At 39.2% G+C, this 14,812-nt stretch overlaps 1 protein-coding gene across 1 annotated transcript in view; it reads right to left on the bottom strand.

Annotated features, from left to right (window-relative positions):
• The window catches only part of FAM162A (family with sequence similarity 162 member A), a 32,092-nt gene extending 17,422 nt beyond the window's left edge, over positions 1-14,670 (bottom strand). The window contains exon 1 of the mRNA XM_055259305.2: positions 14,496-14,670. Coding sequence (XP_055115280.1) covers positions 14,496-14,529 — 34 coding nt within the window. The 5' untranslated portion in view covers positions 14,530-14,670. The remainder of the gene's footprint in view (positions 1-14,495) is intronic.
• Between the last annotated feature and the right edge of the window lie 142 nt (positions 14,671-14,812).

Below are 14,812 nucleotides of genomic sequence, written 5' to 3'. Positions count from 1 at the left end.
AGTCCTGTAGTGTCCCTCAATTTTAGATTTTGCTTATCACACCCCCATAGTGTTGTCCAACATATTCTCCAAACTCCTCTATTCCTTGTAAACAGATTTTTGAGGCTTGAAAGATTTAGATCTTTTAGCAAGAATGTAGGTGGTATTGTGTATGTCTTATTATGCCACATCAATAGGCATATGCCAATTTTGTCTCTTTTCATATTAAGATTGATCAGTACATGCTATCAGTCTGATTTACCTTCTATAAAGTTCCCCATCAACCTTTCATTTATTTTATTTTTATTTTTTTTTAGCAGACAATGGTGATGATTACCTAGATCCATTTATTTCATTAGGGATTGCAAAATGGTGGTATTCTCCCCTTTCACATTAACTATTTGGTTATCTTAAGGCATAAACCATGCAGAAAATGTGGAATAAATGCTGGATTCTTTCCCTTTATTTGCCAGTTTTAAAATGAACAAATTGGTTTTCTTGCACTTCCTTATGTTGCATTTTTACACATGTGATGTGCTCTGACTATTTCAGTTGTTCCTTTTAATCCCATCTTTAGTCATTGGGAACCCTTCTAAATTGGCTCCCGAGTCCTTTCAACACAACCTCAGTGGTCATTGATAGCTTTCTTTCTGACAAGATATTACAGACTGATTTTAAATGTTTTCTGCCCGAGTTGGAATCACACATTCCTCCCAATGGGCTCTGGTTCTTTTAAAGAAATGTTTTTAGAGACTCCTTAGTGGGGGCTCATTTTTTTTTCAGTTTGTCATTGTTTCTGCCTTTTCAGTGAACAAAGCTAGGAAATATCTTCATAAAATAAATACATTTAAGAAATTAGTTTTGATTAGCAATTCTTACCTTCAGCTTTAGCATGAATAATTTTAATTAATTAAAATCAGAAGCAGAGACAACCAGAAATAGTTTTGATCGGGTGGGAGAAAAGGAGAGTAATTCTGATCTGGGGATTGTGGTGCAGATGAAGCCAGGTCTGGTATAGGCTCCTGAGAATCAGAAGACACCTAAGAGCCCCTGAGTCCCTAGGATGTGGAGGAGTGGAACAGAAATGAAAGCTGGAAAGGCACTAGAGATAAATCTGACTAAGGCCTTGTCACTACATGATGCTCTAGATGACAGAAATGGAATGCCCAAGACTTGTATTGAATGCAGTAAGAGTGTGCCCTCAGACGTTTGCAGTTAAAAATGAATTTGCTAGTAGATAAAAAGACTGTGCCTTGGTTCCAAACTCCTACTTGGGTGTCTTGCAGCCTCAGAGTTTGGAGCAATAAGGGGAGGTGAGAGAGGCAGCAGCAGTAAAATATGGTTACAGAGGCGGTTTTCCCAATGATGGTGAAAAGCATCATTTCCTCACTTTTCCCCCTTGCTGTTAAAAAAAAAATCTTTTGAACATAACAATTTAAAAGACACTACTGTGGACTTCTCATGAAAATATGTTCATTTTTGTTAAGATTTTTAAGATAATACTTTTATTGATACATAATTCTCTACCATAAAACTCAATTTTAAAGTGTGAAATTCAGTGGTTTTCATATATTCACAAAGTTGTGTATTGATCACTACTATCTAATTCCAGAAGACATTAATTACCCCAGAAAGAAATCCTGAATACATTAGCAGTCATTCCCTATTTCCTCCTTCCCCCAACCCTAGAAAGTCACTAATTTACTTTCAGTCTCTATGGATTTGCATATTCTGGACATTTTATATAAATGGAATCATACAACATGTGGCCTTTGACTGTCTTCTTTTACTTATATTTTCAAGGTTCATCCATGTTGTAGCATTTGTCAATACTTGATTCCTTTTTATTGACAAATTTTATTCCACTATACCAGAGTTTGTTCACACATTAGTCAACTAATGGACATTTGGGTGGTTTCCACTTTTTGGCTATTATGAATAATGCTGTTATAAACATTTGTGTATAAGTTTTTGAGGAACATGTATTTTCATTTGTGGGGTATATATTAAGGGGTGAAATAACTGGGTGATGTAACTCTCCATTTAATCATTTAAGGAATTACAAGACCATTTTCCAAGTGGCTGTAACATTTCACATTTCCATATATTAGGGTTCCAATTTCTTCACATCCATACCCACATTTGTTATTCTTTTTGATTACAACTGTCCCAGTAGGTATGAAGTGGTATCTCATTGTACTCTTAAGTTACATTTATCTAATGAGTAATAATGAGGATCTTTTCATGTACTAATTGGCCATTTGCATATCTTCTCTGGAGAAACATCTATTTAGTTCCTCTGCCTATTTTTTTTAAGTAGGGTTATGTCTTTTTATTTTTGAGTTGAAAGAGTTCTTTCCTTATCTGATACATAATTTGCAAATATAGTCTCCCATTCCATGAGTATCTTTTCACTATCTTGATGATGTCCTTTGAAGTAAAAAAAATTTAGGTGAGGTCCAGTTTATCCATCTTTTCTTTTATTGCCTGAGCTTTTGGTGCCATATACGATGTCACAAAGATTTACTCCTATATTCTAAGAATTTTATAGTTTTAGCTCTAACATTTAGGTCTGTGATCCATTTTGAGTTATACTAGTATACTTTATGTGGAAAGGATCCAAATTCATTCTTTGGCATGTAAATATCCAGTTCTCCCAGCACCACTTGTTTAAGACTATTCTTTTCCACACTGAGTTGTTTTAGCGCAATATAGAAAATCAATTGACTGTAAATATAAGAGTATATTTCTGGACTATCAATTCTATTCCACTGGTCCTTATGCCAGCACTACACTGTCTTAATTATTACAGCTTTGTAGTTAAGTTTTTAATCAGGAAGTATGAGTTATCCAACTTGGCTTTTCTTTTTAAAGATTAGTTTGCCTACTCAGGGTCCCTTAAATTTCTGTATGAATTTGAGGATCAGCTTGTCAATCTCTGCGAAGACCCCAGCTGGGATTCTGTGGGCGACTGTGTTGAATCTGTAGATCAGTTTGAGGAATACTTCCATCTTAAAAATATTAAGTCTCTCAAACCATGAACCTGGGATGTCTTTCCATTTATCTGGGTCTTCTTTAATTTCTTTCAGTAGTGTTTTTGCAATTTTCAGAGGTTTTAAACTTTGTTATTCTTTTTGATGCTATCATAAATGGAATTTTTTTCTTCATGTTTGCATTATTTACTGCCCATTTATCTTGCATACTGCAAAACTGTTCAACATTTAGTCTAATAGGGTATGTGTGTATGTATTCCTTAGGATTTTCTATATACATGATCATGTTATCTGGGAATACAGTTTTACTTCTTTTGCCACTTACTGCTTTTCCTGCCTAAATTCCCTAACAAGAACCTCCAGTAAGTACAGTGTTGAACAGAAATGTCTGTTGAAAATGGACATCCTTGTCATGTCATGGGAGAAATGCATTCAGCCTTTCACCATTAAGTCAGATGTTAGTTGTGGGTTTTTCATTTAATGCCCTTTATCAGGTTGAGGAAGTTCCTTTCTATTCATAGTTTCTGAGTGTTTTTATAACGAAGAGGAGTTGCATTTTGTCAAATACTTTTTCTGTGTTTACTGATGTGGTTATGTGTTTTTTTTCCTTTATTCTATTAACATTGTGAATGATGTTGAGTCAGGAGTCCTAACCTTACATTTTTAGCCTACATCCCACTTGATCACAGTCTGTAATTTTTCATGTCTCTGGATTCATTTTGTAGCAGTTCTTGAGGATTTCTGCATCAATATTCCTAAGGGATAAATATGGGTCTATAGTTTTCTTGAGATTTTTTTGGGGGGTTTTGGTATGAGGATAATGTGGCCTCATCAAATGTATTGGAAAGTGATCCCTCCTCTTTTGTATTTTGGAAGAATTTGTGAAAGACTAATTCTATTTTTTTCTTTAAATGTTTGGTAGAATGCACAATTGAAGCCATCTGGGCCTGGACTTTTTCTCTGCAGGAAGTTTTAAAATTACTAGTTCAATCTCCTGTTACAGGACTTTTCAGATTTTTTATTTTTTCTTGACTTAGTTTTGATAATTTTTGTTTTTCTAAAAGTGTGTCCATTTCATCTGGTTTATGTAATTTTTGGCATAGAGTTGTTCATAGTCTCTCCTTGTATCCTTTGTGTGCTTGGCCACAGAGGTCTGTTTGGTTATCTTAGTGGTCAGCTAGTAACTGGAGAGACTAATAAATGCCTTTAAGTTTATTAAGTGTTTGCCTATGGGCTGTGTGTGCATGTTGGGGCATGTCTTCTACCCTCAGGCAGGCAGTTTGCAACACTGCCTTAGCCTTCTGATATAGTTTGGATCTGTACCCCCACCCAAATCTCATGTTGAAATGTAATCCCCAGTGTTGGAGGTGTGGCCTGGTGGGAAGTGAGTGGATCATGGGCGTGGATTTCTCATGAATAGTTTAGCACCATCCTTCTTGGTGCTGTCCTCATGATAGTGAGTTCTTATGAGATCTGGTCGTTTAAGTGTGTGGCACCTCCCTGATCTCTCTTGCTCTTGCTCTGGACATGTGACATGCCAGCTCCCCCTTCGCCTTCCACCATGATTATAAGTTTCCTAAGGCCTCCCTAGAAACTGGACAAATGCCAGTATCATGTTTCCTGTACAGCCTGAAGAACCATGAGCCAATTAAACTGCTTTTCTTGGCCGCGCGCGGTGGCTCACGCCTGTAATCCCAGCACTTTGGGAGGCCGAGGCGGGCGGATCACGAGGTCAGGAGATCGAGACCATCCTGGCTAACATGGTGAAACCCTGTCTCTACTAAAAATACAAAAAATAGCCGGGCGAGGTGGCGGGCGCCTGTAGTCCCAGCTACTTGGGAGGCTGAGGCAGGAGAATGGCGTGAACCCCCAGGGGGCGGAGCCTGCAGTGAGCCGAGATTGCGCCACTGCACTCCAGCCTGGGCGACAGCAAGACTCTGTCTCAAAAAAAAAAAAAAAAAGAAAGTAAACTGCTTTTCTCTATAAATTACCTAGTCGTAGGTATTTCTTTTTAGCAATGTGAGACTGGCCTAATACACCTTCTATTCTTGCTTGGACAGAGACTAAATGTGAGGTGAGAGCTTAGAGACCTCTCAGGTTTTTCCTGGAAAATGTGTCCAACGTTACACATATTACATTCTAGAAATATGTCAGAGCTTTCCAGATGTCACGATGGACATCTCATTCTCCAGCTTCGTTTGACCCAGCTGTTACCCACTCCATGTTACGTCAAATAGTGCTGCTGATTATTTTCAACAAATGCACCAAGGAAAACACTGCAGTGAATAAACTCCAAGTCAGGTGAAAAAAGACAAGCCCTGTGAGTGGGGTTTCCAGCGAACTGTCAGACAAGTCAAATAGTAACAATTCTCTGCAGCTGGAAGTTTTGGAGAACTCTAAACCCATTCTGCCTTCTTCAGTGCCTGCAAGGCTGCTGGTTTTCAAAGCAACTGTGATTTGTGAGGCTGTTGGTTTTCAAGGCTATTGTGAAGCTGAAAGAAGACAGGAATAAAGCAAGTTAAAACTCCACAAGACTTGCTGTCCTACCATGATTTCAGTCTTTTTTTTTTTTTTTTTTTTTTTTGGATAAATGCTCCTCAGATTGTCATAAATGCCCGGTAATTTTCCAGAGTTCTGGAAAAGTTGCTTCTGCCAACTTCTGGCAGTGTTATCATTGCTTTTAGGTAAAAATGGATTTTCAGAGGTCCTTACTCATGACACACCAGAAGTTGGAATCTCTATTTGTGGTTACCTGCCACATGGTCTTTTTCATAAAAGGCCTCATTTATTTCGTTTTCTAGGGCTACAAATCCCAGAAAGCTTTGCCTGGATCTGGTAAACACAACATCAGTGCCACCTAGTGGAAAGGAGATAAATTAACTGCTTTTAGCTTGTTTCCTCATTTAAAATGTCGATAATGTAGTGTTTCTTGTACCAAAGTTGATTTGAGAGTTAAATGGAAAAGCAAATATGGGAGCATCTGGTAAGATGCCTGAAACACAGCAGGCTCTCTTAACGGTTGTTTTTTTTTTTTTTGAGATATTACGTAAAACATTAACTTTGATAAAACACTTCTAGAGCACTTTTCAATTTTACCCCGAATGTGGTCAGGATTTCTGACAAAGGTAATTATGCAGTTATAAGGCCATGGGAAAAGTCTATGAAACTCTTCAATAGATTTTCATAGCACTCAGGATTAAGACACAATTATTAAATCCTGTGATCCTCAAATTTTAGTGTTTTAGTGTTTAGTGTGAATCAGAAGAATGCCTTGTTAAAACACAAATCATGAGGCTGCCTACCTCCAGTTTCTGCATCCACAGTTCTGGAATGGAGGCTGGGAATTCGCATTTCTAACAAGTTCCTAGGTGATGCTGCTACTGCTGGTTCTGGACTATACTTTGAGAACCTAGAAGTTTCTCTCCCCTAAGACATGGTTAAATATACATAACATAAAATTTATCATTTTAATTAGGTGTACAATTCAGTGGCATTAAGTACATTTACACTGCTGTGCAACTATTACTACTATCCATCTCCAGGACTTTTTCATCTCCCCAGAGAACCACTGGTTTAATGTGACCTACGAGGCCCCATCTCACACAATGCTGTCCCATTCCTCCTTTGGCAGGTGCTTACAAAAGGAACAAGGTTAACCGGCAGCAAGCTAGAAGGACTCTACTCTTTAAACAGAAAAAGAATCAATAATTATTTCCTAAGACAGCTGGACTTTCCCATCCCTCCTAATTAGAACAAAGGCAGTTTAGGAGAACAGAAGACAAACCGCCTCTCAGCTAGCTCAGTTTGAGAAATAATAATAAAGCAAAAAATGCTAACATGTATACCTACTATCAGTGACATCGATGTATGTTGGAGTAATTATTCAACAAAGTACTTCCTATGTGCCAGGCATTGTTTTAGGCAATATACAAAGAAGATAAAAATCTGTGCCAATAGAACTTGCATTCTACTGGGGAGAAAGTTATATAAATGTTAGATACAAAGTGCCAGAGAGAAAAAAATAAACAATGGGGACATGAAGTATGTGTTTGGAATGGGCTGTGTATTAAATTTTATATAGTGTAGTTAGAAAGTCCTCTGTGAGAATGTCACTTTTGAAGGGAAGCAAGGGCTAGCTACGCAGCTATCTGGTGGAAGAATATTCCAAACAGAAAGAATTATAAATGCAAAGACCCTAAAAGATTCTAGAGCCCATAAAGAGGAGGCCAGTATGGCCAGAACAGAATGAATAACGGGAAGACAAGTAGAATTTGATGTGAGACAGGTACTGAGGTAGTCACGGAGGGTAGGGACTTGGAGACATGAGAGGTTCACCTAGATCAGACTGTATCTCCCAACTTTTTCTTACTACAACTTCATATTGTATGCTAATAACTTTTACCTCCCTACAGTATAAATGCTGATTAAAACATACACAAATATTATCTTATAGATATTAGAATAATAGACTAATGTACAAATAGTTTTTTAGAGACGAGGTCTTGCTTAAAAAATATTTTTTAAAATGTTATCACTACATAGTGAAATCCCATCTCTACAAAAAATACAAAAATTAGCTGGGCACAGTGGCATGTGCCTGTGGTCCCAGCTACTCGGGAGGCTGAGGCAGGAGGATGGCTTGAGCCCTGGCGGTGGAGGTTGCAGAGAACTGAGATCATGCCACTGCACTTCAGCCTGGGCGATAGAGCCAGACCTTCTCTCAAAAATAAAATAAAATAAAATTTAAAATTTAAAAAAGTTATCACTAAAAAATGTCTGAAGTATTTGATGTGGTCTTGGTTTTTATTTTGCAATTATAACAACATGAAAGCATAAACAAGCTTTAATATCATTACTAAGACCTTTGTTTTCTCTCAAAGAGACAGAATATATTGACCAGACGTCCAAGCCAGAAATTTTCCATCCTCTGGTGGATCACGATTAAAAACATACAAACCAAAAGAAAACAGCCCTTTAACCCTCTAGCTGGACTTACAGCTTGTCTCTGGCTGACCAGTTCTGTGTCTCCAGGGCCCTAGCAGCAAGTTAAGATGAAGCCTCACAGCTGTCTCTAAGACTCTGGGTGGCAAAAGCTAATCTTAAGAGTAAAGGTTCTTAAACTTTTTTATCTATCGAAATCACCTGGGGGACCCGTGAAACAGATTACTGGACCCAACTGATACAGTAAGTATGGACAGAACCTGAGAATATGCAGTTCTAACAATTGCCCAGGTAATGGTGACACTTCTGCTATGGGGGACCCATAATCTGAAAACCAGTGCCTTAGAAATATCATTGCTAGCTGGAGGCTATAGTGGTCAGCCAGGGTGAGGCTGGTTGAAGTACCAGCTTCTCTCCTGATAGTCCCCTCCTTTCCATAAATATCCTTTCCAACCCCATGAAAGATTCTGAGAAAGAAAAAGGTAGGGATGCTTTTTCTTTCTCAGAATCTTTCAAGGTCCTCTTGGAGAAAACCATAGGTGATGTGACTGGAGATATGACAACTCTCTGGGAATCAGAGAATCAATATTACAACCCACTCCCCAGAGTGTCTATCTGAAACTCTCTAGGCCTTAGCTGTTGACCTGGGCTTTGTGACAGAAACAGACTCCCTATATCCGTTTTCTCATCCTTCCCTGCAGGCTTGGAGAAATACCAGTCTTCCTTCATTCTTAAGTAGTAATCCCTCTGCTGAGGGATGTCGTACCAAACTTATCCTTATTTTCCACTGTCTTTTTCCTGCCAAATGTTATCTCCCCCATCTTTAAAATCAATACTAAAAAACTTACTTTTTTTTTTTTAGAGAAAAGGTCTCACTTTGTCACCCAGGGTAAAGTGCAGTGGAGCGATCATAGCTCACTGTAACTTTGAACTCCTGGGCTCAAGCGATCCTCCTGTATCATCTTCCGGAGTAGGTGGGACCACAGGCAGATGCCACCATGTCTAGCTAATTAAAAAAATTTGTTTTGTAGAGATCGGGTCTCGCTACGTAAAAACCTTTGTACCACCAAGTTGTTATACACCATGTTATTATGTAAAAAGCTTTTAGTAAAACAAACTTTAAATGATAAAAGTAACACTTGCTCATTACAGAAAATTTGGTGCATTAATATTTCTTTTCAGACCTTTCCTATACTTACATACAACATATACATTTTTCATAATCAGATAATACTGTATCTTGCTATGTCACAAATACTTTCCAAGATATTAATACTTTTAATAGCTGTATAAAACCCAACACACAGCTATAACCTGAATGTAGTAATTCCCTACAACTTGATTTGTTTCCCATTTTTCAGTACTATAAGTGATGTTTGAATGAACAGTTCTCTACATACATCTTTGATGGTATTTCTGATTATTTTCTTAGAACAAAATCCTGGAAGTGAAGGGTAAAAGGGTATGAACCCCTTTAAGTTTCCATCTACATGTCTATCTATCTATCCCATCCATCCATCCATCCATCCATCCATCCATCCATCCATCTATCTGAACTACTTTCCAGAAAGGCTGACTACTTCTCCAGTAACTTCTACTAGTAGTTAATGAGAATTCTGTCTTATTACTCTACAGTAACACTGAAGGTCCACTATGTTGGACAAAGCATTCACTTGTTCTCAACAGGTCCTATTAATAAAATTCTTATTTTCTCTTTTTCATAGCTCAAATGATTGAATAAATGGCATATATTTACTCCTTCACTTCACCACCTACACTTTATTTTGCTACAATGTTTCCTTCTCCAATCATTTTACTAAAATTACCAACATTAGTGACCTCTTTCTAGTCATATGAATACATTTTTATTTTTATTTTTTTTGAGACGGAGTCTTGCTCTGTTGCCCAGGCTAGAGTGCAGTGGTGTGATCTCAGCTCACTGCAAGCTCCGCCTCCCGGGTTGATGCCATTCTCCTGCCTCAGCTTCCTGAGTAGCTGGGACTACAGGCGCCCACCACCACGCCCGGCTAATTTTTTGTGTTTTTAGTAGAGATGGGGTTTCACCGTGTTAGCCAGGATGGTCGCGATCTCCTGACCTTGTGATCTGCCCACCTCAGCCTCCCAAAGTGCTGGGATTACAGGCTTGAGCCACCGCGCCTGGTCATGAATACATTTTTTTAGATTCTCATCATTACCCCTTCTGACTCTACTCTTCCCATTTTTGTGGCCATTTGATTCTACTGATCTCATTTCTATAAGGATTCAACGCCTCCTTACATTGTACCACCATATTCTCTTACTTCATCTCCAACCTCTATGACCAATCTTCTTTAATGTCTTCTTTCCCAGTTCCTATTATTTACACCATGTCACGCCACCAAGGCTTAGTCCTTGCTTCTATTCTGTGCTACTCTCTGGAAGGACTCCTCCATTCTGTTTTAAAAATCAACTCCAGACTAATTGCTCCCATATCTTTATCTCCATAACTTTACTCTTCCTTTGCCCTCAGGTCTTCAACCTCTCACAACCTATAACTCAGTGCCACCTAAACCTACTCAATAATGCACCATCTTCTCTGCCAAACTAACACAAATCTTTGATGGCATTTCTGATTATTTTTCCAACTTTCTTATTTCTGACAATGAGGCGATACTTCTGTAGTCCTCAACATTAAAGAACTTGTCTTTACGTCTTTCCTTACTCAGTATCTCCAAACTCATCCTTTCTTCAAGACACTTCCTAAATATATTCGTTATTTCCATCATCACCTCACACATCAGTTACTGTAATATCTTCATAGGTAGTAGCAATTCAACTGGTATGTAGTTGCTGTGTTAATTTTCCAGAAATGTTTCTTGTATTACTTCTCCTGCTAAAAGGTTTTTTTGGTCCAAATTCGTTTGGTTCAAACTTCTCCAAACACTACACTTTATCTTCTATTACCTCCTGATCAAAATCCCTAAGGTAATCTTTCCTCTCTCATATCCTTTTTCAGACTCATTACTGCCCCTACATGTGCTCACATCACTCTCACACCCCTTCATTTCAATGGAGCCTTCAAGAATCTCAGAATTCTTGAAGCCAATGGTATATTATATATGTTTGTTTGTTCATTGCAATAAATCAGCCCTAGGAGTGGGGCAGTCCATTCATTTTAGAGCCTTCACAGTATACATACAGGGCATCCATTGTGTACTCAATAAATACTTGGTAAGATCTGGAAAGGAGCGATAAGCAAAGCCAAAGATGGGGGTAGTTAAAATGGGTATGTTCTCATTTAGGTTTGGTTAGCAAGAACAAACAAAAAGAACAACAAGGTGGCAGAATGTGGTAGAAATAAAATCAGAATGGGAGCCAGGGGATATTGGCTATGTCCCAGGTCTGTACCTGTGTGATCCTTGGCAAGCCGATTCCCTTCTTGGCCCTTAAGTTTCCTCATCTGTAAAAATTAGAGGACTAAATTACCTGACTTCTAAGGTACCTCTCTACTCTAATGCTCTGAGATGTGGGTTAAACTAAAAGGAAGGCAGCTCACAGTCCATTACATTGGTAACAATGACGGTAACAAATTCATTTTCAAATCTGACCAGTCAACAGAGTTTAGGGCAGCAAAATTTTCTTTCAAGAAGAAACATTCTTGTAAGGTCATTCCATTCCTTTGAACTAATAATAATTCTGTGGAAAGATACAATATCCTAAAAGTTATATCTATTTTATTCTTTCAGGAGAAAACAGGTGTGAAAACTCACCTTATATTTGCAGCATGTTCCAAGATTATTTCCTAGCATCCTTCATCCAAAAAATATGTATTGCCTGTCTACTATGAGCTGAACACCAATAAGTGGTAAGGATGGAGTAAAAACAAACCAGATCCAGTGTTTACCCTTATGAAACCCAGCGTAGTGTGGGTAAATGGCCATTTAGTTCCTAATCATCTGTATCGGTGCTTTTTAACTTCAAGAGCATGAACTGCTCTGAGTAGCAGATATAAAATATGGACCCTCTCTCTCAAAAATGGTATACAATCATAAAAATTTGAGAAGTTCACAGGACCTCTCAAATGTGGAGGTGTCCAGTACCACAAGTTAACAACCCTGATCTGTATCTACAACTACATCTACAAAACAACAAATTCGAGCTCATAAAAGCCTATATTTGCTATATTGTTTGCTAAGAGAGTATACCAAAGATTTCCAACAGAAACAAAAGTAAAGGTCCATCATTTATACAGTTAAGTTTTGATCATCTGAAATTTCACTTACCTAGAGAATCTTATTCCAAATATTCTGGATAAGTAAGGTATGCCTAGATTATGCTTCTTTTCTTTTTTTTTTTTTTCAGAGACAGGGTCTCACTCTGTTGTCCAGACTGGAATGTGGTAGCATGATCATATTATAGCTCAATGCAGCCTCAAACTTCTGGGCTCAAGTGATCCTCTTGCCTCAGCCTCCTGAGTAGCTGAGACTATGGGTTTGAGCCACCATGGCCAGCTAATTTTTAAAAGTTTTTTTTGTAGAGACAGGGTCTTGCTAAGTTAGCCAGGCTGGTCTCAAACTCCTGGTCTCAAGCAATCCTCCAGTATCAGCCTCCCAAAGTGCTGGGATAGCAGCTGTTAGCCACCGCACTGAGCCTACATTTCTATTTGATCTATCATTCCTTTGGCTAAGGCTGCTTATTAAAACAGTCTTCTTTCTTGAAAAGCCATTTGCACATGAAGGTGTACTTTCATTTCAGAACTAACTCTGCATTTCATGACTCTTCCATTTCAGGTTAATGAGATCCAATTAGTCATGACAAATTCACACAAGCACAGCCCCTGAATGAACAGCTTGAACAACAGCAAAAAGCACAAAAATTCCAGAATTAAAGGGTACCCTCTCCTGGCTCTAACATTTTCTGGCAAAGGGACCCTGGACAAGTCATCTCTGACCTATGTTTCTTCATTTATAAAGTGTGGGAGGAATACGACTTACCTGAGAGGGCTGCTATGAGAAATCCATCCAACAAAATAATGTACATGAAAGTGTTTAGCTATGAAGTGGGTGAAAGGCAGTAGGTTATTGTGGAGTCGCTCACAAAGCATCAGACATTCGTGGAAGATCATATGGAGAGAGCTGCTCATATAACACCCTTAGTGTGCTATTAAAAATTGTATATCTGAAGTAAAATAAATTGTTCTTAAATCACTCAAGGAATTCTGCTTTGGCTAAGCGGTCAATAGTGAAGTTTTTACACATCAGAAGTTTGCAGAGATGCAAAAATAAATTTATGCAAGATGCATAAATATATTCTCAAAGCAAGAAGATGAACTACTTACAATATACTCAGTATTAGTTTCAAGATGTCAAAGTAGTTCCAAGATGTCAAAGTTCTTTTCATGCAGTCCATTTTAACTTTTTTACAGAGCAATGATCCTTTTACTTGCCTTGTTGAAAAGCTTTATAATGTTAACAGGATGCACAGAAGATATTTTAGGTGAATTAGTTCAACAAAACTGACAACATCAATGAAATTAATCATGGTATTGAGGATTTTAGTGGAAGAAGTGTTTGCTTTTAAAGGAAGTAAATATAATAATACTCTCTAGTTTGAGAAATGTTTTCCAGTCCATTCTCCACTGCAACACCAGATAAGCTGTGTAAAGGATAATCTTGGGGTGGGGAAGGTTATGTATCAAACTTGTGAAACTATGCAACATTCATTCTTTTTTTTGCATGACTTCGTTTACATTTACAATATACATTTATATTATTTGAATAGCCAAGTTTGGGGCTATTTTTCCTTTAAAAATTGAATTAACAACTTTTTAATAATGTAATGCCATTGAACAAAAGATCTCTGGTACCTAGAAAAGAGTCAAAATGCAAGCCCTCTGATTTCTCAACCCCTACTATGCCAAAGCTCTGCTGGTTCTCCCCCCCAAAAAAGAATTAAGCTTTCATTACCTAAGTCCAAAATAGTCATCACACAAATGTCTACCACCAAAACAAACTGCAGATCCTTCAATTACACACTTTCCTCCAAGAAATTCGAATCAATTAATTGTACAAGTGTTTAAAAGTAATGTATCCTCCGTTTTAATCTGTAAGACCTAAATCCTTGGCCTAATCAGACATTTAATGAGTGGGGAAACTTCACGCTGGAGGTTTTCTGGCATGAACTCCAGAAAGGAAGGAGCAGGGGGAAGAGGGAAGACTCCAGTAGAGCAATAGATAGGGGAGGTTAGGGTGGAAAGCTGAATGCATGGGTAAAGGGGAGGTCTACGGATAGTAGGTGCTTTACAGACTGAGCTCAGGGGAGGCTGAGGACGGGGGTGGGGAGAAGGGTAGGCGCGTGGGCAGTTAAGTTGGTGGGAGCTGGGTGGATGAAGATGAGGGTAATTCACGGGCAGTCTCCAATGTCTATCGGCAGTTGCTCTCCTAGTTCTCTCCCACATTGCCACTAAGTAGGTAGGATTCCCAGGAACCGAGAAAGTGCGTCATGGAATGGAGCCACTCCAGGGCCCAGGAAGGCTTCAGGATTCCCCCACCCGCAGCGGCCGGGCCAGCTCCTCTACCTCCCATATCGCGACCGGCGTCTCACCTGCTGCCAGGCGCAGACCGCTGAGGCTCCCCATGGCCACTTACTACTCCGCCGACCAGCGCAGAACTTCACCGGGGACGGTGGCGCTGGTGAGCTCAATGTCACCCAGCGCTAGAGTGGGAAGGACGCAGGCGGCGCCGGGGGGCGGGGCGTGCGCGACGCGGTGAACAGGCCTGCGCCAGCGCGAGGCGTGCAGAACGTGCGCGACGCGCTGGAGACCGGCGGCGCCAGCCTAGTGCCCCTGGCGCCGCGTCCTGAGCCAGTCTTGGAAATGGTCCTGTGGAGTGTGGCGCCGTGGGCCCTTGCCCTAGCGGATA

The sequence above is a fragment of the Symphalangus syndactylus genome, chromosome 21, assembly GCF_028878055.3.
Source record: "Symphalangus syndactylus isolate Jambi chromosome 21, NHGRI_mSymSyn1-v2.1_pri, whole genome shotgun sequence".
Lineage (NCBI taxonomy): Eukaryota > Metazoa > Chordata > Mammalia > Primates > Hylobatidae > Symphalangus > Symphalangus syndactylus.
Note: the sequence above shows the minus strand (reverse complement) of the source record. Positions and strands in the feature narration are given on the sequence as shown.